Raw genomic sequence first — 25,324 nt, 5'->3', positions numbered from 1 at the left:
ATATAGTTTGAGCTAGCATTAGGGTTTTTCAGGTCAGTTCAAGAAACTGATGGCAGTGAGGCTGAACCTTGAAGTGTGGGTCTTCCGACTCCTGTACCTCCTGCTTGATGGCACCATCAAGGAAAGGGCGTAGCCCAGATGGTGCCGTTTCTTTGATGGGCGTCACCTCCCTGAGACATCGCCCTTCGTAGATAATGATCTTGTAGATCTTGGATGTCAAAAGTTTCAAAGGTACGTTTAATGTCAGAGAAATGTATATAATATACATCCTGAAATGCTTTTTCTTCGTAACCATCCATGAAAACAGAGGAGTGCCTCCAAAGAATGAGTGACAGTTAAATGTTAGAACCCTAAAGCCCCCCATGCATAAACAGCAGCAAAGCAATGATCCCTCCTCCCTCACCAGCAAAAAAATCGGCGACCCCCACCGAGCTCTCAAGCATGCAGCAAAGCATCAACAAAGACGCAGACTTGCAGTACCCCAAAGACTACTCGTTCACCCGGTAATCCGCCATACCACAGGCGCGCACGTGCTCTCTCTCTCTCTCTCTCTCTCTCTCCGTCTCTCTCTCCCTCCCTCCCTCTCCCTCCCTCTCTCCCTCTCCCTCCCTCGCTCCCTCTCTCCCTCTCTCCCCCTCCCCTCCCCCTCTCCCTCCCCTCTCTCTCTCCCTCTCCCCCCCCAATAAGGGAAAAAGAGGCGTCTTCGTTTCACAGCAAGAGGGGAGACATAACAAACAACAAAAAAATAGAGATATTAAAGATAGATTTTTCTGAAGATGCAAGCAAAGGATGTGCCTTTAGGTGCCCTTGTCTCCTAAGCTCCTTGTAAGTGGCTCTCCAGATTCACTCCATGAAGTGAATCTGTAAGGACTAATGTTTTCAGTGTCCTCTGGTATGCCAGCACTGAGTGTCTAGCTGTTTTTATTAAGCTATGCTGTATAGGCCAGTTCCTTGCATGGTAGACTTCTGAAACAGACAATCAGTGCTGAGCTGTTACGAGGTGGGCAGAAGGAAAGAATCAAGATTGTGCTCAACACTCATGGAACAACTCCCACTGACTCCTGAGGGCCCATAGTGGAGAAGGAATGGAACTAAGAACCTCAAGGCTGGGCATCAGGAGCACACAGAAAACCCTGTGTCAGCAGCAAAATTAGTAAACCGTCTAAGAAACCATAGGACCTCCTCCTGCTCTATTTGAGAATGGTTTCATCTGCTACCTCAGACATACAAAACCAGTGAAGCAAACCATCAATCCCTAGAGAGTGTCTGAGAAGAATTTGAGCAATTATTTATCATTCTGATGCAGGTTCAGATTAGTTTATTGTCATACACACTAGTGCAATTAAATTCCTTGCTCACATGAAGCTCACCGGGCAAACAGTGCACATATATAGAAAGAGAACATAGGCTGCAAATGATCTGGCATGTGCATACCTGGATCTGAGGGTGGTGCAGTGACCAAGGACATGGTTTGCAGACAGTTCACCAGGTATGTGACTTTGAACATGTGTCATCATGTACGCGACTTTGAGCATGTAACCGTCTAACTCACTCAGTGTCAGTAAGACCAAAGAACCGAATGTAGACTTCAGAAAGAGTAAGACGACGGAACACACACCAGTCCTCTTAGAGGGATCAGAAGTGGAAACGGTGAGCAATTTCAAGTTCCTGGGTTTCAGCATCTCTGAGGATCTATCCTGTGCCTAACGTTACAAAGAAAGCACGGCAGTGGCTATATTCCATTAGGAGCTTGAGGAGGAATAAATTCTTCTTGGGCTTCCAGCCGACAACAGATATTGATTATAGATGCGTTTTGATAACAAACTCTGCCATCTTCATTAGGGATGATGCCTGGCATGCCCAGTCTGGTGGTATTTATACCACCGTTGTCCATCCCTCCTGATTGGTTATCCAATCAGGGTTTCGCTCTCCCACTTTGTTTACAATTGAATTCCAGATCTTAGACCGAGACCGTCATCTTTGTTAAAATTCTTTTCCTCTAGTTTTATTTCAATGGCTTCCTTTATCAGGCGGTCCCAAAAGCCATTAGCACGGCACAGTAGTTTTGTGCCATTGAAGTCAGTCCTACGGCCATTGTGAATGCAATGTTCTGCTACCGCTGATTTCTCTGGGTAACCCAAATGGATTCCCTTCTGTGCTTCTTGATGCGGGTTTCCACCGTGCATCCCTTCTGGCTGATTGGGACGGGCATTGGGGGTATAAGTACCACCGGACTCGACAAGGAGTGGTAAGGTGTTTGATCTGTTGTTACAGTAAAGTGGTGGGTATGCTATGTCAGTACCAGAATGTGTGGTGACACTTGTGGGCTGCCCCCAATACATAGAGTTATAGGACATGACACAGGAATTGGAATCAGGTTTAATATTATCAGCATACATCGTGAAATTTGTTGTCTTTGCGGCAGCAGTACAATGTGATACAGAATATTAGAAAGAAATATGAATTACAGTAAATAAATATAGTGTGCCTTCATGCTTCTGTAACTCCTGATAGCAATGAGAAGAGGGCTGCCCTAGATGATGGGGGTCCTTAATGATGGATGCCGCCTTTTCGAGGCATCGCTCCTTGAAGTTGTCCTGGATACTACAGGAGCTAGTGCCCATGATGGAAGAGGTCCTTTGACTCATCTAGTCCATGCTGAACTATTATTCTGCCTAGACCCATCTTTAGGTTGTTAACACAAACAACGTATTTCACTGTGTGCTTCGATGTACGTGTCATAAATAAACGAATCTGAGCGGAGCTGAATAACCGAGAGGTAGAATTAGGAGTCAGTGACCATGGCAGCACCATTGGGAAGAAATGATTGGCTCAGAAGTCTGATGGCTTTGGGGAAGAAGCTGTTCTTTGTCTAGATATCCAGGCTTTCAGGCTGCTGTATTTTCTCCTAGAGAGAGCGGTAGAGAGACGAGGAATGACCAAGATGGCAGGCATCCTTGGTGCTACCATTAGCCTTCCTGAAGCAACGCGCCATGAAAATAGACTGGACCAAAATTCAAAGTGAATTTATCAATGTACTGTACCATATATTACACTGAGATTCATTTTCTTGCAGGCATTCACAGTAGAACAAATACCATAGAATCAATGAAAAACTACACACAAAGACTGCCCAATGTGCAAAAGAAGACAAACTGCAAATACAAAATAAAAACACAAATAGTAATAATTTAAAATAAATTAATAAATAATCCAAGAACAGGAATTGTAGAGTCCTTGAAAATTAGTCCGTAGGTTACAGAATCAGTTCAGAGTCGAGGCGCGTGAAGTTATCCGCTCTGCTTCAGGAACCTGATGGTTGAGGGGTAATAACTGTTCTTGAACCTGGTGGTGTGGAATCCAAGGCTTCTCTCCCTCCTTCGTGATGGCAGCAGCAAGAAGAGAGCAGGTCCTGGATATTGGGGGTCCTTGATGATGGAAGCTGCTTTCAAAGCGTATCGATGCAACTGAATATGATGTTTGGACGGTGATTTAGGCACAGCGCCAGATTGAGAAGGTCAGGGTGTCAGGGTCCAAGGTGAGGGACGTGCCAGTTCAGTTCACATCTCCGCTCTGTGCTGAACTAAAGATTTATGGACGAACTCCCTGTGGACTTCAGTTCGGAACGCTATTTGTTTGGGTTTATTGTTTGCATGGTTTGTTTATTTTCTCCGCTTGTTGGGGTGTTTGACTTTTTTTTTACGGGCTCTTTGGGGTTTCTTTGTTTAGTGGCTGCTGGTTGTGAGACAGATCTCAAGGTTGTATAATGTGCACATCTGTTTGAGGTCTCTGTCTCAGAGTTGACCATGGATATTGCTTCCTCGTTGTTTGGGATAAGGACAGACAGACATACTTTATTGATCCTGAGGGAAATTGGGTTTCATTACAGCCACACCAACCAAGAATAGCGAAGAAATATAGCAATATAAAACCGTAAATAAATAATTAAATAACAAGTTAATCATGCCAAGTGGAGACAAGCTGTTGCCCATGTAGCAAGGTCCCCATCTCCAAGCATCTGATGAACCCAGAGGAGCAACAAAGACCGATACAGTTTGGTACCAGCAGCATTGCAGGAGTTGAACTTAAAAACATTGAACTCAATGTAGGAGTGCCTTAGGGACTCCAGCTCCAAATATTTCTCTCGGTGTTTACTCCCGAAGCTTTCCCCATGAGTGGGTATAGCCACAAGGCAGTGGAAGTTTGAGAGCAGAGTTTTCCTTCTCCTAGATGAGCTGCCACCCATGGCTGATGAGCCCCATCTGCCCGAAGCGACTGGTTTTAAGGCACCGGTAACTCCCTTTGACCCTTCTCCTGTCAGTAGAAACGGTTCTGTGTGCTAAGTAGCTAAGCCAAACGTGAAGGCCAGGAGTGGGACTTAGTTGTCAAAGGCTATTTGAGGCGCATGCCATTGGGAGTATTTAATAGGTAGTAGGAACTTGTCCCCATTACCACCCACAGCTATAACGACCTTAATGCACACCTACTTTGATAATAAATGTGCTTTGAACTTTCTTGTGGCAGCACTCCTTGCAAGTGTGCTCATAAGTGAAGAGGATGTTTCCTGAGATGGACTGGGCTGTATCCATTCCTGGGCATTGGTGTTTCCATAGTAAACCACGATGCCTGGTATGGAATGAACAGGCCAAACTAACATCAAAATATACATAAGGCCTGTATTTTTCAGTTTTAATCATCAAAAGCAGAAATCACCCTCAAAGACTTGAAAGCCTAGTTTTTATTGTTGTTACATCAACAAAACTGTGTTATTAATATCCTAAACTACAGGCAACTGTTGTCACTCCTGATCAATAACACTCACTGGTGAGTATGTTAGAATCAGAATCAGGTGTAATATCACTGGCATATGTTGTGAAATTCATTGTCTTTGTGGCAGCAGCACAATGTAATATATAATAGAAAAAACATGAATCTCACACACACACACACACACACACACACACACTCTCTCTCTCTCTCTCTCCCCCCCCCCCCCCCAAGGTAGAAAGAGTCAATTTTAGAAAACATAGCACATTTATTTTTCAACACAGTCCCCTCCTACATTTACACACTTAGTCCAGCGGTGGTGGAGCATGCGGATCTTGGACCTCCAGAAAGTGTCCACAGCGTGTGTGATTGATAAATTCGTGGCCTAAGGTAGAAGGAGATGAGTTATACAGCTCTCATTACATGCACATGCAGTTCAACTCTTTGAGTGATTATGCAGAAAGTTTGAAGTTAATAACTCATTTCTTTCTACCTTAGGCCCTGAACATCAATTACCCCGATGAGTTATTAACTTCAAACTTTCTGCATAATCACTCAAAGAGTTGAACTGCATGTGCATGTAACGAGAGCTGTATAACTCATCTCCTTCTACCTTAGGCCACGAACTTATCAATCACCCATCTGTGGACACTTTCTGGAGGTCCAAGATCCGTATACTCCACATCTGCTAGACTAAGTGTGTAAATGTAGGAGAGGACTATGTTGAAAGATAAATGTGCTAGGTTTTCTAAAGTTGACTCCTTCCTCCTTAGGCCATGAACTTATCAATCACCCCTCGTATATGGATATATATATGAAATAGTTAAATAAGTTGTGCATCATGGGTTCGATGTTCATTCAGAAATCGGATGGCAGAGAGGAAGAAGCTGTTCCTGAATTGTTGAGTGTGTGCCTTCAGGCTTCTGTACCTCCTCCTTGATGGTAGCAATGAGAACAAGACATGTCCTGGGTGATGGGAGTCCTCAATGATAGATGCTGCCTTTTTGAGGCACCGTTCCTTGAAGATGTCTTGAATACTATGGAGGCTAGTGTCTATGATGGAGCTGACTAAGTTTACAACTCTTCACAGCTTATTTTGATTCTGTGCTGTGATCTCTCCCCGCACCCTCCCCCCGTACCAGACAGTAATGCAGCCAGTTAGAATGCTCTCCATGTTGTGACTATCAGTGGTGACGTACCAAATCTCAAACTCCCAATGAAATATAGCCACTGTCATGCTGCCTCTGTAGCAGTATGGATATGTTGGGTCCAGGATAGATCCTCAGATATATTGAACCCAGGAACTTGGAATTGCTCACTCTTTCCACTTCTGACCCCTCTATTGGACTGGTGTCTGTGACTTCATCTTACTCTTTCTGAAGTCCACAATCAGTTCTTTGGTGTTACTGATGTTGAGTGCAAGGTTGTTGCTGCAACACCACTCAACTGGCTGATATATCTCATTCCTGTATATCCTTTTGTCTCCATCTGAGACTCTGCCAACAATGTTTGTATTACTGAGAAGTATATTATGGAATACACTTGTTAGTAACGTGGCTGAGTAACTTGGGGAATAGCAAAAGAAGGGCAGTATTCGGTGACTTTGGATGTAAGATCATAAGACATAGGAGCGGAATTAGGTAATTCAATCCGTCGAGCCTGCTCTGCTATTCTATCATGGCTGATTTATTTACTCCCATTCTCTTGCCTTCTTCCCATAGCTTTTGACACCCCGACTAATCAAGAACCTATCAGCCTCCGCTTTAAGTATACCCATTGGCTTGGCCTCCACTGCTGTCTATGGGAATGAACTCCACAGATTCACAACCTTCTGGTGAAAAACTGAAATCAAGTTTATTGTCATATGCATAAGTGTAATGAAAAGTTTACTTGAAGCAGCACCACAGTTGTGGTTGTCCATCGTGTCTGATGATGACAGGAAACCTGGGCCTGAGAGCTTTTAAAGTGGGAAAAGCCATTGCACTGGAGTAGTTACTCTCTCTTGACCTCGAAAGTCCAGGTCTAGTGATGTAAACAAGCATCACAAGCTGGGGTCATCCTTGGTTGCAGTGGATGACCATGATGTCTTGTGTGCCCGTGACTCTCCATGGCACGTTGCTGGTACCACCTTCCTGGTCATTGGATCTCACTGTAGATCTCATCCGCCCAGTCCACTAGAGCTGACTTTGCCTGCTAGGGCATGCATGTCCATATCTCACCGGGGTATGAGACCCACCATTTACCCTCACTTGGTTTAGCCTATCTGTCAAAGTGGTGTACAGGGTGGTGCCACTGTCACGTGCGAACAGCTACTTGGAGCCATAGGTGAGAGCTGATTGTCTAGTGGGGACCAAAGATGAGTGAACTGCCCCAGAATGGACAAGACAAGCTCCATTACCAGAGGTGCTACCCCTACCCGGACACCCCATACACCACATGCATATAGCATTAAATATGCAACATTAGTGCAAAAGTTTTACAAGTAAGAATACAATTAGAACAAAAAAAATTGGTGTGCAAAGTGATCACAGAGTTGCAATTGTGAGTTAGCGATTAGGATTAGTGATTAGGTTGGTTCAAGAACCCAAATAGTTGAAGGTTTTGCGTAGCTGTTTTCAAACCTGGTGTTGTGGGACTTTGGACTTCTGTACCTCCTGGCAGATGGTAGCTGTAAAAAGATGACATGGCCGAGATGGTGAGGATCTTTGATGATGGATGTTGCATTCTTGAGGCATTACCTCCTATGGATACTACCGGTGGTGGGGAGGGATGTGTTAGGCTGAGTACAATCCAGATTCTTATGGTTCTGCACATTAGAAATGCAACCACATAGGATACTTTCAACAGGACTTCCGTAGAAGTTGAGTGTTTGATGACAAGCAGAAATTTCTTAACCTCCTAAGAAAGTAAAGATGCTGGCACACCTTCACTGTGTTTGTATCTGCGTGTGTATCTCACTTTAATGACTCTATCTCATTATTTTATGCTCTCGTTATTTATTGCTATTTATTTATATTTGCAACTGCATGGTTTGTTGTCTTTTGTACTCCGGTTGATCTTTCATTGATCTTGTTGAAGTTACTCTTCTATAGATTTGCTGAGTATGCCCACAAGAAAATTAATCTCAGAGTTGTATATGGAGAGTTGTATTTATTATCTTTTTACTTTGATAATAAATTTACTTTGACTTTAATTTCTAAGTGCATAGTCCTGATTTATCACAGTCTATACCAGAAGTTCTCAACCTTTTTTATACCATGGACCCCAACCATTAACTGAAGGGTCTGTGGACCCCAGGTTGGGAATCCCTGGTCTAGACCTTACATGCAGTTCCTTCTGACCTAATGTAGAAAGTTTCAAAAGATTAGATTAAAGATGGCCATTTTTGTCACATATACATCAAAATACAATGAAATATGTTGTTTTTGTCAATGTCCAACACAGTTCGAGCATGTGTGGGGGAAGCTTGCTTACTGCATCAATATACCCTAACCCATACGTCTTTGGAAACTGGAGCACCTGGAAAAGCCCATTCACTCATGGGGAAAACGTACAAACTTTTTACAGACAGCGGCTGTCCGTTATGCTATCATGCCATCTATCTCACCAGATAAAAATAGACTTGCTTTGTGTGGTGGTATTTATTATCTCGGGGTATCAATGAGCATTTTGATGGCCTTCAAGAAATCTTACAGTGTACAGAGCAATGGAATACCCACCACATAATCACTTTTATGCCTTATAAATGTTCAGGTATAATTATTGCCTTTGTACACCTGGGGAACAAAATTATAACTTGTTTTATTATTGTCACATGTACAGAGCTAAAGCCCCTGAGTAGGAGTGAAAAACTTTGTTCTGCCTGTCTTTCAGACAGTTCATTCCATCACATCAGTACATTGAGGTAGTGTCAATAATAGAATGCTTAATACATTGTTGTTCAGAAGTTTTATGCACAAATGTGTATACAGTGGCATGCAAAAATTCGGAAGTAAAGTTCCAAAAGGTGTGGGGACCCTTCCTTGAATATTTTCAAAACTCCTAGACAGACTAAAGGTCCATTCTTTCTCCCTTTCCTCAGTCTATAAATCCCTGACCACTAGCATTTTTTGGTAAAACTCTTCAGACTCATATTTGTTATCATACAACAGCCTATGTATTAGAAAAATACACCTTCTCTATACCAATGCAGCTCTGTGGGGACAAAGGTTCTGTTTAACCCTTTTTGCCAATGCATTGATGGCTTGGAGTTGGGGACTGGGGAAGGGGTGATAATGTTTGTACTATGGGTGCATCTCTTTAATGAATGTGAATTGTACATTTGTTATGCACTGCACAATTCTCCTTTACACTATGTTCTCTTTATTTAAAAAGATCAATAAAAGTATTGTCGAAAGAAAAAAAAGTTTGGGCACCCCGGTCAAAATTTCTGTTACTGTGAATAGTTAGTGAGTAGAAGATGAACTGATCTCCAAAAGTCATAAAGTTAAGGATGAAACATTCTTTTAAACATTTTAAGCAAGATTAGTGTATTATTTTTGTTTTGTACAGTTTTAGAGTGAGAAAAGGAAAGGAGCACCATGCAAAAGTTTGGGCACCCCAAGAGATTTGAGCTCTCAGATAACTTTTACCAAGGTCTCAGACATTAATTAGCTTGTTAAGGCTATGGCTTGTTCACAGTCATCGTTAGGAAAGGCCAAGTGATGCAAATTTCAAAGCTTTGTAAATAAAATACCCTGACTCCTCAAACCTTGTCCCAAAAATTAGCAGCCATGGGCTTCTCTAAGCAGCTGCCTAGCACTCTGAAAATTAAAATAAATGATGCCCACAAAGCAGGAAAAGGCTGTAAGAAGATAGCAAAGCGTTTTCAGGTAGCCATTTCCTCAGTTCGTAATGTAATTAAGAAATGGCAGTTAACAGGAATGGTGGAGGTCAAGTTGAGGTCTGGAAGACCAAGAAAACTTTCTGAGAGAACTGCTCATAGGATTGCTAGAAAGGCAAATCAAAGCCTTTGTTTGACTGCAAAAGACCTTCAGGAAGATTTAACAAACTCTGGAGTGGTGGTGCACTGTTCTACTGTGCAGCGACACCTGCACAAATATGACCTTCATGGAAGAGTCATCAGAAGAAAACCTTTCCTGTGTCCTCACCACAAAATTCAGCGTCAGAAGTTTGCAAAGGTACATCTAAACAAGCCTGATACATTTTGGAAACAAGTCCTGTGGACTGATGAATTTAAAATAGAACTTTTTGGCCACAATGAGCAAAGGTATGTTTGGAGGAAAAAGGGTGCAGAATTTCATGGAAAGAACACCTCTACAAATGTTAAGCACAGGGATGGATTGATCATGCATTGGGCTTGTGTTGCAGCCAGTGGCACGGGGAACATTTCACTGGTAGAGGGAAGAATGAATTCTATTAAATACCAGCAAATTCTGGAAGCAAACATCACACTGTCTGTAAAAAAAACTGAAGATGAAAAGAAGATGGCTTTTCATCTTCATCTAAAATGAGCTTGCTTGGTGTTTCAGGGCTGGGTGTGTCTACACCCGCACCATTCCCTGGCACTCCTCTGACACCTGTCCCACACCCCTCCCATGACGCACCTCTTTCACCATTCCAAAAGTCCTTTGGTACTGCCAGATTTACAAGCTTGCTGTCCACTCCACGTTGACAAATACAGTACTGTGTAAAAGTCATAGGAGGCATCCTGGTGCTCGCTCGTGTGCTCTCTCACTCTCTCTCTCTCTCACATACACACACACAAAGTATCTCTCACTCTGAGACTTTTGCACAGTACTGTATAAGAACATAAGAAATAGGAGCAGGAGTCGGCCATCTGGCCCATTGAGCCTGCTCCGCCATTCAATAAGCGGATGGCTGATCTGGCCACAGTCTCATCTCCACCTACCTGCCTCTTCCCCATAACCCTTAATTCCCCTACTATGCAGAAATCTATTCAAGCTTGTCTTAAATACATTTACTTATTGGGCAGAGAATTCCACAGATTCATCACTCTTTGGGAAAAGCAAGTCGGTCCCAAATTTACTCCCCCAAATTTTGAGGCTAATGTTACGGTCACAGAGGAAGTGCAGTGGAGGCAGGCAATAAGGTGCAAGTCTATGTTTATGTAGATTGTGAAGTCCAAAGTCCATCTTATACAAAAGGTCTGTTCAACTGTCTTATAACAGTGGGATAGAAGCTGTCTTTGAGTCTAATGGTACACGCTTTTTGGCCTTTGTAACTTCTCTCTGACGGGAGAAGAGAGAATGTCTGGAGAGGGTGCGGCCTTAGATAAAGCTGGCTGCTTTATTCGATAGTTTGCAACAGTCGAATAGGAGATGGTCTAACATGTCTCTGATAGTATTGCCGTCCCTCTGTACTGTTAGATTGAATTTTTAACACTTAAGTTTCTGCAGTCAGGGTTGAACCCACGGCCTCTAACTCAGAGCAGTTTTGGGCCTCTTATCTGCAAAAGGGTGTGCTGGCACTGGAGAGGGTCCAGAGAAAGTTCATGAGAATGGTCCCAGAAATGAAAGGGTTAATTTACGAGGCACACTTGATGGTTCTAGGCCTGTATTCATGGGTGTTTAGAAGAATGAGCTGCAGGGGAGAATCTCATTGAAACTTACTGAATACTGAAAGGCCTAGATAGAATGAGCGTGGAGATGCTTCCCTGAGTGGATGAGTCTAGGACCAGAGGGCACAGACTCAGAGTTGAAGGACATACCTTTAGAACAGAGATGAGGAGGAATTTCCTTAGCCAGAGGGTGGTGAATCGGTGGAAGCCAAGTCATTGGGTGTATTTAAAGCAGACATTGATAGGTTCTTGATTAGTAAGGGTGTCAAAGGTCACAGGGAGAAGGCAGGAAAATAGGATTGAGATGGAAAATAAATCATCCATGATGGAATAGCAGAGCAAACTCAATGGCCCAAATGGTGTAAATTTCTCATGTCTTGTCTTTAAGACTGATGCTGCCAGTTATAACTATAATGAATTGATTGTCTGTATTCATACATGTGTATTTATGAACAGGAAGGTGGATTTAGCCAATGTTTTATAAAACTGTGGAACAAATACTGTTGGTATCACATGCTCCTGAAGCCCCCTGGTTTGAAAGCTTTCTCGTTCATCCATTACTGTGTTTGTCCTTTTCCCTATGTAAGTCCAGTCTCTCTCAGTTGAGGTCACAGAGACACAGGAAAATAGAAGGATGTAACAATGACTCTCTCCTTGTCATAGGTGACCTCACAAGTGTATGAGCTTTTTGGAAAAGACTTACTTGATGAATACTTTGGGTGGCTGAGACAATTCATGGTTAGTACATTTGCATGGTGCTGATTTTGTCCTCCTCGCTCTTGACACTGGGAATGAGTTTGTTTCCTACGGGTATTGTCTGCTTTGTCAGGAAGCCCCTTCTCCATTAGCCAGCTTCAGGTTATGTAAGTGTGCTGTCGGTGCAAAGGTGAGGTGAGGCAAGGCTACCATAACCTGTGTCAGTGCCTACTCAAGCCTCGGAGCAGATATCGGAGGGGACACGAAGGCAGATTTCACCCCTCACCTTCCCATTCGCAAGACCAGATGTCCTGCACTGCCGTAGAAAGAACCAGCTTAGCATTAGACACCAGTTCTGACCAGGGACAGAAGGGGGAAAGCTGTGGGCTCAAGAGCATTTCAGAGTCTTATGTCAAAATAGATTGGTTTATTACTCGAGATACAGTGAAAAGCTCCTGTTTGCATGCCATCCACATAGAGCGTTGTGTACATGAGTACATCGAGGTACACAATGCACGGGACATAGAGTTACTGTTACTGCGAAAGTATGGTGCAGGCAGACACGCAAAGTGAAAGGGCCACAATGAGGTGGATTGAGAGATCAGGAGTTCATCTTTATCCTATGTCTGCTCGGCAGCAGAATGAAACTGCTCTTGAGCCTGGTGGTATCCATTCTCAAGTGATTGAAAAGGTCAGGGTGTCAGGGCTGGAGGTGGTTCAGCACTACTCGTCTTGGCGCTGATCTGAGGATGTGGCCTGCAACCAACGGGCCCCTGAATCGGCTGCTGGCTTCGTGTCTGTGGATTCACTTTTGTGAACTTCAGTTCTAAATGCTCTTTGCTTTCTTTTATTGTTTGCACCATTTTTTTCCCTCTGCACATTGGCTGTTCGACAGTGTTTTGTTTTAATGGTTTCTATTGGGTTTCTTCATTTTATTTATTTGTCTGCCTACCTATCTATCAACATGCAGTGTGGAGTATGCCCTTCAGGCGCTTCGAGTTGCGCCATCCAGCAGTCCCCTAACTTAATCCCAGCCTAATCACGGGGCAATTTACCAACCAACCGGTACATCTTTGGACTGTGGGAGGAAACCGGAGCACCTGGAGGAAACCCACGTGATCAAGGGGAGGACGTACAAACTCCTTACAGGCAGCGGCGGGAATTGAACCTGGGTTGCTGGTACTGTAAAGCATTGTGCTAAGCACTGTACTACTGTGCCAGCCACAGTTTTGTGGCTGCCTGCAAGTGGATGAATCTGAAGGTCGTATATACAGTCTTATTCGCGAATTCCACCAACCGCGAATCGTGAAAACCCGGAAGTGCTCTTCCAGCACTTGTTGTTCGAGCATGTACAGACTTTTTTTCCTTGTCATTATTCCCTAAACAATGCAGTATAACAACCATTCTACATAGCATTTACATTGTATTAGTTATTATAATTAATCTAGAGATGATTTAAAGTATACGGGAGGATATGCGTATTTTACTGTGGATCGGGAAGTTCTCTTACTATGTATGTCAACCTGAAATTATTAACCTGCTAAGTTGAGGAAAAACACCAGAGACACGAAATTACCTCTGAAACGGTTTTTATTCAGAGAGGAGTTTGCAGCCCCACGCACTTCTGGTGTACGGTAGCCAACTCCCAATTTGTCGGTTTACAAAGGCCATACTTATACCCCAAAGCAGGGTACTACATTCGCAAATATGGTTACCAAGTATGGACACAAGCAAAACACTCGAAATAGGTATATAGCTCAAAATACTTTGCCGAACACATTGTCTTGTGGTCGCAAGGTTCCTCTTCTTTGTGGTTGCCACATGCTGTCTGGCATCTTATTTTAGCTACCTCTTCCCTGTCCTCCTACACTTCCCCAATGACGTATCCTCTCCCTGGTCCTGTCTACATATTTTGCTACACTTACCCCTCGCCCACCCCTTCTACACATACCCCTTACCCTCTTCACATTCTCATGTAAGTCGGAACAGGTACATGCAGTATTATTTAGCGTCAGTTAGTCAAATGTTTGTCTTAGTATATAGTATATATTTTACCTTTCTATGCATATAAAACACTTAAGAACGTATGTTTCAGCGCCGGGCTCGGGAACAGAATTTCCCGAGTTCGATCGAGTGACAGACCGCTCCCAAGTGTGCTCTCCACTGTGCTGGGTTGACGTGGAGGATCAAAAACCCAAAATCCAACAATTAAATCACTGCGTTGCTTAGTAATAATTGTAGCTTCCATTGGGACAGAGCCTTTTTCACTTTATCCTTTATTCTGATCGTTGACCGACGTAGCCTAACACTTTTCCAATGACCAATGGCGTTTCACCTCTTTCCGACCGCTTCATTATTTCCACTTTATTTTCAATCGTGATCGTGATTATTTTCGTGAACAGAAACACTGCAGATTCAGAGTACTGCCGCCGGGGTTCTATTGTCCACCGCACTGAGACAGGTTGAATAAGGGACTTGAGCATCTGCGAATTTTGGTATCCGCAAGGGGTCCCGGAACCAATCCCCCGCGGATAAGGAGGGCCAACTGTAGTATGGATAATGATAATAAATGTACTTTGAGCTTTGAGTTTCTCCCTGATCTGGGGGGAGAGGGAAGAAGAGAGAACGTCCACAATGGGAGGTCCTTGATTACGTTGGCGACTTTCCCAGAGCAGCGAGCGGTGCAAGCAGCCTCCGTTTAACATGTTGGCGGGTTTTTGTGATATGCCGATCTGTGTCCATAGCTATCTGCGGTTTCTTGATGCATCTGGAAAAGATGGCTTCTAGATGTCTTCTATGGTTGTGGGGATACTTGCTTACTGCCTGTTACACCACTGGCATTTAGGGCAGCAATGAAGCTCCTCCATGTCTGGTGGTGTTCAGGGCTTCCTTCATCGTGTCAGTAGCTTTTACTTAGTTTTCTCTACTGTCAGTCACACAGGTTTCAGGTACAGACTCAGGAATACCGTCGCACTCAGATGTAGATGTATTCTTCATTGCTGTTTCTGTAACAGTTTTGTTTCACCTGTCAGGGTTGTCAGCCCTGAACTGAACCCCTGAACCTGGAGGACCGGTGAACCACTCTTAGTCTGGCCTCTACCCTTTGACCTGTTTGCCATGGTGACCCTACCAAGAGCCAAAGCATAAAGCCCTGACTCCAGCCAATATAGTTCTCTGGGTCATTGAGGAACGCAAGCCTCCAAACCCTACGGCAAACCGTGGAGGGGTTGTGTGGAAGCTGGGGGTACAATTGAACTTTTCATCAAGATGTGAATGATAGGCAAAATTTTTAAGAGTGAAAGGACTAAGGCAGGTAGATGATTTGAGCTAGGTGTGTGTGGCTTGAATTTCCAGCATCTGCAGATTTCCTCGTATGAGATATAGTTTGTTGAGTGTAACAGAAATTTGAATACTTCACAATAGGGTTGGTATGACCAAAAGAGCAGTATTGGATTTACTTATGGTAACGTTCTAAGCTCAGTAAACAAGAAGAAGGGTTTATTAATAAGATGAGATAGAAAACTGGAATTGTTTTATTATTGTCACATGTACTAAGAGACAGTCAGAAGTTTGTCTTGCATATTGTTCACAAGAGTCATATAGAAGTACAGCACAGAAGCAGGCCTTTGGCCCATCTAGTCCATGCCAAAACCATTCACACTTCCTACTGTCATTGACCTGCACCTGGACCATCCATGTACCTATTCAAACTTCTCTTAAACATTGAAATCGAGCTTGCATGGACCATTTACACTGGCAGTTCGTTCCACGCACTCATACTCTGAGTGAAGGAAGTTTTCCTTCAGATCCCCATTAAACTTTGTACCTTTAGCTCTTAACTCATGACTTCTGGTTGTAGTCCCACCCGACCTCAGTGGGGAAAGCATGCTTGCGTTTACCCTATCTATACCCCTCATAATTTTGTATACCTGTAACAAATCTCCCCTCAATCTTCTATGTTCTAAGGAATAAAGTTCTAACCTATTCAGTCTTCCTTTATAACTCAGGTCCTTCACATCCAGCAACATCCTTGTAAATTTTCTCTACACACTTTCAACCTTATTCACATCTTATTTACAGATCAGATCATTATACAGTGCATTGAGGTGGAGCAAGTTAAAACAATAACAGAATAAAGTATAACAGCTACAGAGAAAGTGCAGTGCAGGCAGGCAATAGGGTGCAAGATCATAACGAGGTAGATAGTATGGTCAAGGTTTAATCGTCTTCTGTAACATTGGGGTAGACACTGTCCTTAAGCCTGGTGGGTGATACATGTTTTCAGGCTTTTATGTCCTCTGCCCAGTGGAAGAGGGGAGGAGAGCGAATGTCAGGGTGGGTGGGGTTTTTAATTATGCTGGCTGCTTTACAGAAGCAGCAAACTGTAGACAGGGTCCATAGAGGGGAGGCTGGTTCCTGTGATGTGCTAAGCTGTGTCCACAACTCTCTGCAGTTTCTTGCAATTGTGTGCAGAGCAATTGCCATCCCAAGCTGTTACACATCCAGATAGGATGCTTTCTATGAGGCAATACCTAAAAATGGTTGCGTGGTCATGGGGACATGCTGACTTTCTTTAGGCTCCTGAGGAAGTAGAGATATCACCTCTGCATGGTTGGACCAGGACAGGTTATTGGTGATGTTCACGCCTTAGATTTGAAACTGTTAAACTTCAAGACTACGAATGTAGACAGGAGCATATGCACCCTTGTGAAATTAGTGACCAGTCCTTTTGTGGACATTCACAATCAGAATCAGGTTTAATGTATCCACGCATGTCATGAAATTTGTTGTCTTTATGACAGCAATATGAAATGACAGTAGATATATATATATATAGAATAGTTAAATAAGTAGTACAAAAATAGTAATAAAAAAGTAGTAAAGTACTGTTCATGGTTCAATGTCCATTCAGAAATTGGATGGCAGAGGGGAAGAAGTTGTTCCTGAATCGTTGAGCGTGTGCCTTCAGGCTTCTGTACCTCCTTCCTGGTGGTAATGATGAGAACAAGTATGACCTGGGTGATGGGGGTCCTTAATGATGGATGCTGCCTTTTTGAGGCACTGCTCCTTAAAGATGTCCTGGGTGCTACGGAGGCTAATGCGCTTGATGGATCTAAGTTTACAACTCCCTGCAGCTTACTTTGATCCTGTGCAGTGTCTCCCCCACCCCACCCACATACCAGACGGTAATGCAGACAGTTAGAAAGCTCTCCATGGTACATCTGTAGAAATTTGCGAGTCTCTTTGGTGACATACCAAATCTCCTCATTGAGGGAAAGGTTGTTGTTATTGCAATGTTACTACGTCCTCTAATTCCTTCCTGTACTCCAACTCTTCATTATTTGAGATGTAGTCCACTACAGTGGTGTGATCTGCAAACTCGTAGATAGTTAGAGCAGAATTTGGCCGCGCAGTTGTGAATGTGCGGGGAGTAGAGCCGGGGCTGAGGACACAATCTGATGGAACACCAGTGTTTGGAATAATTGTGGCAGGGGTGTTACTGCCTGTCCTTTACTGACTGCGTATTGTCAGTCAGGAAGTCAAAGATCCAGTTGCAGAGGGAGGTGTTGGCTCCCAGGGTCTGCAGTTCAGTGATGAGTTTGTTTGGAGTTAAGGCGGAGCTGTAGTCCTGAAATATCAGCTGAGAAGGAGGCTTATTTAGAGCATTATATCACTATCGTGAATGAGTCTTTCCATATGCCTTAATGGCAGATCACCTAGCAAATGCTCAAAAATCATCCTGAGATAACCAAAGATGTGTCATTTCAGCCAACCTTGTTTATTCAAACTCATAGAGCAATCCCATTCCCCAGTAATTTTCCCTGTTCCCTGTACCCCCCATTTTCTCATCAACTCTCCCCAGATGCTAACATACATCTACACACCAGGGGCACTTCCCAGCAGCCTACTGCTGCACATGGCTTTCGATGTGGGTTCAAAAATGGATCAGGTGGTTCAATTTAATATCAGAGAAGGTATACAGTATACAACCTGAAATTCTTAACTCTTCACAGGCAACCACAAGACAGAAACCTCAAAGAATGAATGATAGAAACATCAAACCTCCAAAGCCTACCATTCCCCCACTTACACTAGCAGAAGCACTGTCCTGCCCCCCCAAACTCGTCACGTGCAGCCTCGGAGGTAGGGATTGCTAGAGTGATAAGCAGCTTCTCAAGTAACTGTCGTGATAGGCCATAGTTGGTTCTGAGTTGCAGCTTTGTATTAGTATTGTCCGTTTGTGGTGTGCTGTGTCATATGATGTGGGTAATCATGGTCTTTCCATGACCGTGATTGTTCTTGGCAATTTTCTTTTACAGAAGTGGTTTGCCATTTCCTTCTTCCAGGCAGTGTCTTTATAAGATGGCTGAGCCCATCCTCAGCCATTATCAATACTCTTCAGAGATTGTCTGCCTGGCGTCAGTGGTTGCATAACCAGGACTTGTGATATGCATCAGCTGCTCATACAACCATCCACCGACTGCCCCCATGGTTTAATGTGACCCTGATCACGGGGCTAAGCAGGTGCTACACCTTGCCCAAAGGTGACCTGCAGGATAGCGGAGAAAAGGAATGCCTTACACCTCCTTACACCCCACCACCTGATGTATTAGTATAGGGGCATTAGAAGAAATGAGACTGTGGAGGATAAATGGGTTTGGGGGATGCCATGATCTGGTTGAAGGGTGATGTTCTCTTGAGAGCAGAATGTCATTCTCACCTATAATCTGTGATGTTCTGCACTGAGATCCACAGCAAATGATCACAGGCTCACTTTGCTCGTAGTCATTTGTAGGGCCAGTAAATCAAGTGGTAGCAGGAGGTGGAGGAAATTCAGAATCCAAGTTGCCATTAGTAACCTGCATAGAAGCTTCAGCTGCTGATTACTGCCTGCTCTTGTAAAATATTGGCTGGACAATTTAATAGCGATGTAATACCTTCCTTGAGAACAGAACACATTTGCTCACCACATTGAAGGCAGTACATAAGCTGCAGATTTTATTGGGGTAGGAACTGCCTGACTACTTTTTTCCCCACAGATATCTGCCAGGAGTGTTTAATATGTCCACACAGCCGTGTTATGAGCGAGGAAGAGTTACGGCACTGACACCCTTTTTTTTTTGCTACTTGCAGGACCAAAGACATAGAGTCACACTGAAGCGACACCGGTAGCCTTGTTCAGGACGGACTTATCTGGCTTTAGACCATTTTGCAGGTAAGTTTAGTGTGGTTGATTGAGTGAGTCAGAGCAAAAATGATTGGGAAGGTGAACTGGTGACAGAAAGGAGTACCTGGTGACTTCACCAAACTCAGTTCGTCCTAAAGAGGATCGCAACCACTTGTAATGTAGAGAGTGCGCATTTAATAGCTACGTAAACCTAACCTAGCCTCAAACATGTTCCCCCCCCCCGGCCACACACACACTGCTGGCCCCAAACACTGCCCCAATCCTAAACCCACCTCCTAATCCTAAACAAATCCCCTTACACTAAGCAACACCCTGTAGCCCTGAGCAATACCCCATTAACCCTACTTAACCCCCACTAAACACGTCCTAACACTAAGCAACACCCCTAACTCGTAGCCCCTCCACTTCTACCACACATGCATTCCCACGCATATAATTCTAAGTAAATCCCCAACCTCAAACCCCCTGACCATTCTCCCCCACCATGCACACACAAGATTTGGCAATACCTAACATCCCTCTCTCACAGTTAATAAGATCATCACCATTACACGTTGTGTCATATGACGTATTCGGGCAAGTGGGGCTCGTCAGCCTTGGACAGCAGCCTGCCTGAGAGAAGGAAAACTCTGGTTTTAACCCTCCGCTGCCTTGTGGCCATACCCACCCATGGGAAAGGCTTCGGGAGTAAACCCTGAGGAAGAAATCCAGAGCCAGGGCCCCTAAGGCAGTTTGATGTTGTTTACAGCTTCACTCTGGCAACCTCTGCGATGACACTGATGCCAAGCTGTATCAGCGCTTGCCCTTCCCTTGGACTACATCAGTGACGTGGAGAGGGGGAGCCCACTGCATGGGCAACAGCCGGTTCTTCAAATCTTCCCACCCAGGCTTGTGCCCTGGAGAGGACACAGTCCACCAGAGGTGCAAACCCATGATTCCCTGGGATCGAAGGGTGCCTGCTACATATGACGTAGGCGATTGTGGTCTTCTTTCTCCTTCCTTTCCAGTCCTGATTTAGAGTTTCAACATGCAATTTCTAACTGTTTGTTCCCCTCCATAGATGCTGCCTAACCTGCTGAGCTCCAGCATTTTGTATGCGTTTCTCTGGATTTCCAACGTCTGTAGAATTGATACTGCCTGTGGAGTCATACAGCATGGAAACAGGCCCTTCTGCCCATCTGATCCATGCCAACCAGAAAACCCATCTAAGCTGGTCCCATTTGGTCCATATCCCTCTAAATCAGGGGTACCCAACCATTTTAGTACCATTAAGCAAGGGGTCTGTGGACACTAGGCTGGGAACCCCTGCTCTAAACAGTTCCTATCCTTATACCTCTCCAACTGTCTTTAAACATACACAAAGTGTTGGAGGAACACAGCAGGTCAGTCAGCGTCGATGGAAGAGAAGAAAGAGTCGACATTTCAGACTGAGACTATTCATCAGGACTGGAAAGGAAGGGAGAAGAAGAGGAGGTGGGGGGGTGGGGAAGGGGTATGAGATAGAAGGTGAAAAGTGAGCCAGGTGGGTGGGTGGGGTGAAGGTAGGTTGCTGGGGGAGAGAGATGAAGTGAGAAGCTTGTTATTTTATTTAAAGAGAGACAGCGCGGAATTGGGCATTCCCGCCCTTCGAGCCTTGTGACCCAGCAACCCCCTCCCCCATTTAATCCCAGCCTAATTATGGGATAATTTACAATGACCAATTAACCCACCAACCAGTACATATTTGGACGGTGGGAGGAAACCAGAGCACCCAAAGGAAACCTACACAGTCACAGGGAGGGCATACAAATTCCTACAGTGGTGGGATAGGGGGAAAAGAAGCAGGGCTGAAGAAGGAGGAAGCTGATGGAGGGGAAAGAGGACCATGGGAGGAAGGTAAGGAAGGCAGCTGTCACAAGTTGTTATTAATGTAGCCTTCTCATCCATTTCCTCTGGCAGCTTGTTCCTTTACTAGACCATCCTCTGAGTGAAGAAGTTCCCCCTGATTCCTACTGAAAATCTCCGCTGTCATCTTAAACCATTTCGGTCTAACGTACGATTCCCCAACCGTTAGAAAATGATTGTTTCTTAGTTCTGTTTCCAGTGGTGAGATACTGCTGGGCCTGTGCTGATGCCATGGTCTTCAATTGCCATTTCAGTGGAATATCGGAATCTGTCAAATCTGGGTTTGGAACCATGAGCTCGGTCGCTGTGCTTACACCAGAGAGCTTTGCTGAGCATCGTAGTGGATTGGGAGACCAGGAGACCAGAGGTAAGTGGCTGGGACTCTTTAGAAAGAAAATGAGCAACATTGGTACTTGATCACCATCCTCATTCTCATCCCCAGTGCTTTCAAGTGAAAGGGAGGCTGAAGATCGCGTGGATCTTCCACTGCTGAAGTATGCTTAAAGGCTTTACGTTACAAATACATTCATGATGAAGCATCATTTATATATTGTTGGGAGCTCCATGTGTGGGCTAGTGACTGGATTCAGGACCAGAGTCAGATTTAACATCACTGACATGTGTCATGTCGGCCCACAGCCTCCTCTTGTGCAATGATGAGGCCAGTCCTCAGGGTGGAGGAGTAGCACCATATATTCCATCTGGGTGGCCTCCAACCTGATGGCATGAATATTGATTTCTCCTGTCAGTTAAAAAAAATCCCTCCTCCTCCCCTCTTCTTCTATTCCCCACTTTGGGCTCTTACCTCTTTCACCTGCCTATCATCTCCCCCGGATCCCTCCTCCTTTCTCCGATGGCCCACTCTCCTCTCCTCTCCAATCAGATTCCTTCCTCTCCAGCCCTTTACCTTCCACACCTACCTGGCTTCATCTATTACCTTCCCCCCTTTTCCTCTTTCCCCTACCCCCACCTTTTATTCTGGTGTCTTCCCCCTTCCTTTCCAGTCCTGAAGAAGGGTCTCGGCCTGAAACGTCGAGTGTTTACTCATTTCCATAGATGCTGCCTGACCTGCTGAGTTCCTCTAGCATTTTTTATGTGTTGTCATGGAATTTGTTGTTTTGCAGAATCAGTACAGTGCAATACATAAAATATTCTATAAATTATAATAAGAAATACACAAATACACACAGATATCTATTTATACATATTTATCTTTCTAATAAGCAGTAACAAAATAATAAGTAATAAGAGAGCAAAAATAATGAGCTAGTGTTCACGGACTAATCAGAAATCTGATGGCAGAGAGGAAGTAGCTTGCTAAAACTTTGAGTGTGGATCTTCATGCTGCTGTACCTCACCCCTGATGATAACAATGAGAAGAGAGCATGTTCTGGGTGATGGGGCCCTGAGCTTCAGAGTGGTGTGGGATGGGCTTTACAGACCTGTGGATCTTTGGGATGTCCTAAAGTACCTTTGAAGCCACTAAGTAATTCTAATGTGTGGTCTGCAGTATTAGAAGTAATGCCGTTGTTTGTGCATAGAAAGCCCCATGGAAAACAATGTATTGATGACTTTTCAAGTGATGTTAGTTGACAGATTGTACGAGGTGGCATGTAATGGGGGGAGGGGGTGAAGTGAAAAGCTGGGATGTTGATTGGTGAGAGAGATAAAGGGCTGGAGAAGGGGGAGAATCTGATTCTTTTTTTCCCTCTCTCATCTTATCTCCTTACCTGCCTATCATTTCCCTCTGGTGCTCCTCTCCCTTTCATGGCTTTCTGTCCTCTCCTATCAGATGCCCCCTTCTCCAGCCTTTTTATCTCTTTCACCAATTAACTTCCCAGCTCTTTGCTTCACCCCTCCCCCCTCCCAGTTTCACCTATCACCTACCCCCTTGTACTTCTTCCTCCCCTCCCCCCACCTTATGCTGACTTCTGTCATCCTTTCCAGTCCCGATTAAGGGTAATGGCCCAAAACGTCATCTGTTCAGTCTTTTCCATAGATGCTGTCTGGATTGATGAGTTCCTCCAGCATCTTGTGTGTGTCGTTTTATATCCATAACCTTCTGACCGGTGAATCCTGACAGCATAGCCCTGGACTCCATCTCTTTAGAGTTCTTCTAAGTGATGGCTAATAAATACCAGCTCACAGGTCCTGATCCCACTGTAATGTGTATGGGATCAGAGCACATCAAAATCTGCACTGGCTGTACTGTTTCTGTACAATCACCTTTTAAATTTGAATTCACATCAGTCATGTCAAACATGCAGTAAAGTAGCATCTGTGTGTGTCGCTCTGATCTCAAAACTCAATTCCAAAAGAACCGCTTTATCTCTGGAGTGAAGGAGATATGGTGAGAATGTGGGCAGTCCTGGAGTGCTCTTATACCTGTCCTTGGGAAGATTTGCCGGTACAGCACAGGAACAGGCCATTCAGCCCACAATGCTGTGTCGAACCAATTAAATTAGTAATCTAATGGCCAACTAAACCAATCCCTTCTGCCTACACAATGTCCATATTCTTTCATTTTCCTGTGCCTATCTAAACATTTCTTAAAAGTCCCTAATGTATCTGCCTCTACCCCAGGCAGCACATTCCAGACACCCGGCACTCTCTGTGTTTAAAAAAAAACCTCACCCCTCACATTCACTTTAAACTAGCCCCCTCTCACCTTAAATGTATGCCTCTAGTATTAGACATTTCAATCCTGGGAAAAAGATTACTGTCTGTCTACTCTATCTATGCCTTTTATAATCTTAAAGACCTCTAATATATCTCCCCTCAGTTTCTGCCTCTCCAGCGATAACAATCCAAGTTTATCCAGCCTCTCATGACAGCACTTGCCCTCTAAACCAGGCAGCATCCTGGTAAACCTCTTCTGCAGCCTCTCCAAAGCCTCAACAAGCTGAGTTGCATGCTTCCAATTCTCAACTCAAGTTGGGCCTTTGTGAGAAGGGTGTGGAATATTGAGGCACCAAGTGTGAATGAAGTAGGAGTTTTAAATTCACACTCACACAACGGAGGGTGGGGAGAGCACTTTAGATAGAAAGGTCCCCACGCCCTTCGCTTCCCTCTTAAGTGCAGTGCCTGTCTGCGTTGCTCATGCCCGTTGATGGTTGTCACCTGTCTGTTTGCAGGTGGAGTGCCAGAGGATGAAGCTTATATCCCGACGTATCTGGAAGCCTTCCCTCCCCTCCCTGAGAAGGGAGCGCCAGGGGACAAGTCCGGTGAGCCTGTTGGAGCATGGAGCAAAATCCGACCAATCAAGTCCTCGGTAATTACACAGGTATGCAACAGGTTTGGAATTTTTCTTCCTTAAAGAAGGCCTCTGCACTCGAGCAATCTCTGTCTTTCTCGATGGTGAGAGGGAGTCTGCTGCTTTTCGAGTCAGGGAACTCCGACAAGTGATGCGGCAGATTGTAACATTGAAACAGCGAGCTGTTAGCCTCCCCCCTCACTGCGGCAGGAGCAATATCTCTCTCTCCCTCCAGAGTCAGAGAGAGAGCCTATTGAGGATGTCGAAGTGTTGGGATAGACAGTGATTTTTGATGGACTCCAGATCATAGTGTCTGTTGGTATGCTGTTACTTGCATGGTGGGTGGTTGGGGCTGGTGCTTTTTGCTGGAACAGTTGTGGGGAGGGTTGATGGTTTTGCTGTGTTTCCCATGGGAGGGGGTAATGGGAGCTTTGGGGTCCTAACCTTTTTCTGTCATTCATTCTTTGGGTTTTTTTGTCTCTTTTTGTGGATGTCTGTGAAGTGTAAGGAATCCAGGTTGTATACTCTATAATTCTCTGATATTAAGTTGAATCATGAACTATTGTAGAAAACTTATGATATTTAAGGACTGCAAATATCTGTAAAGTGTAAAACATAACTAAAAAATTGCACACAGCAGTCTCGCAAGCAGTTAATGACTAGATTGCCTGTCTCTGTTGCTATTAATTAAGCATCATTAAGCAATGCTATTGATAAGCATTGACCAAGACACCATGGATTTCATGGAGATTTTACACAAAAGTCTAAGTAAATTTATTATCAAAGTTCATACACTTAATACCCACTTTATTAGGTACACCATAATGTAAATATCTAATCAGCCAATCGCAGGGCAACAACTCAATGCATAAAAACATGCAGACATGCTGACGAGCTTCAGTTGTTGTTCAGACCAAACGTTAGAATGGAGAAGAAATGTGATCTAAGTGACTAT

At 44.2% G+C, this 25,324-nt stretch overlaps 1 protein-coding gene across 2 annotated transcripts in view; it reads left to right on the top strand.

Moving 5' to 3' along the window:
* The window catches only part of LOC140729269 (vigilin-like), a 211,851-nt gene that overhangs the window by 51,759 nt on the left and 134,768 nt on the right, over positions 1–25,324 (top strand). For both annotated transcript variants that reach the window (XM_073048850.1, XM_073048851.1), the window contains exons 2-4: positions 19,178–19,259; positions 21,371–21,483; positions 24,251–24,399. In XM_073048850.1, the coding sequence (XP_072904951.1) occupies positions 21,408–21,483; positions 24,251–24,399 (225 nt within the window). In that variant the 5' untranslated portion in view covers positions 19,178–19,259; positions 21,371–21,407. The remainder of the gene's footprint in view (positions 1–19,177; positions 19,260–21,370; positions 21,484–24,250; positions 24,400–25,324) is intronic.

This window comes from Hemitrygon akajei, chromosome 6, assembly GCF_048418815.1.
Source record: "Hemitrygon akajei chromosome 6, sHemAka1.3, whole genome shotgun sequence".
NCBI lineage: Eukaryota > Metazoa > Chordata > Chondrichthyes > Myliobatiformes > Dasyatidae > Hemitrygon > Hemitrygon akajei.
The sequence above is the reverse complement of the archived record's forward strand: the minus strand, read 5'-3'. Positions and strand labels throughout refer to the sequence as shown.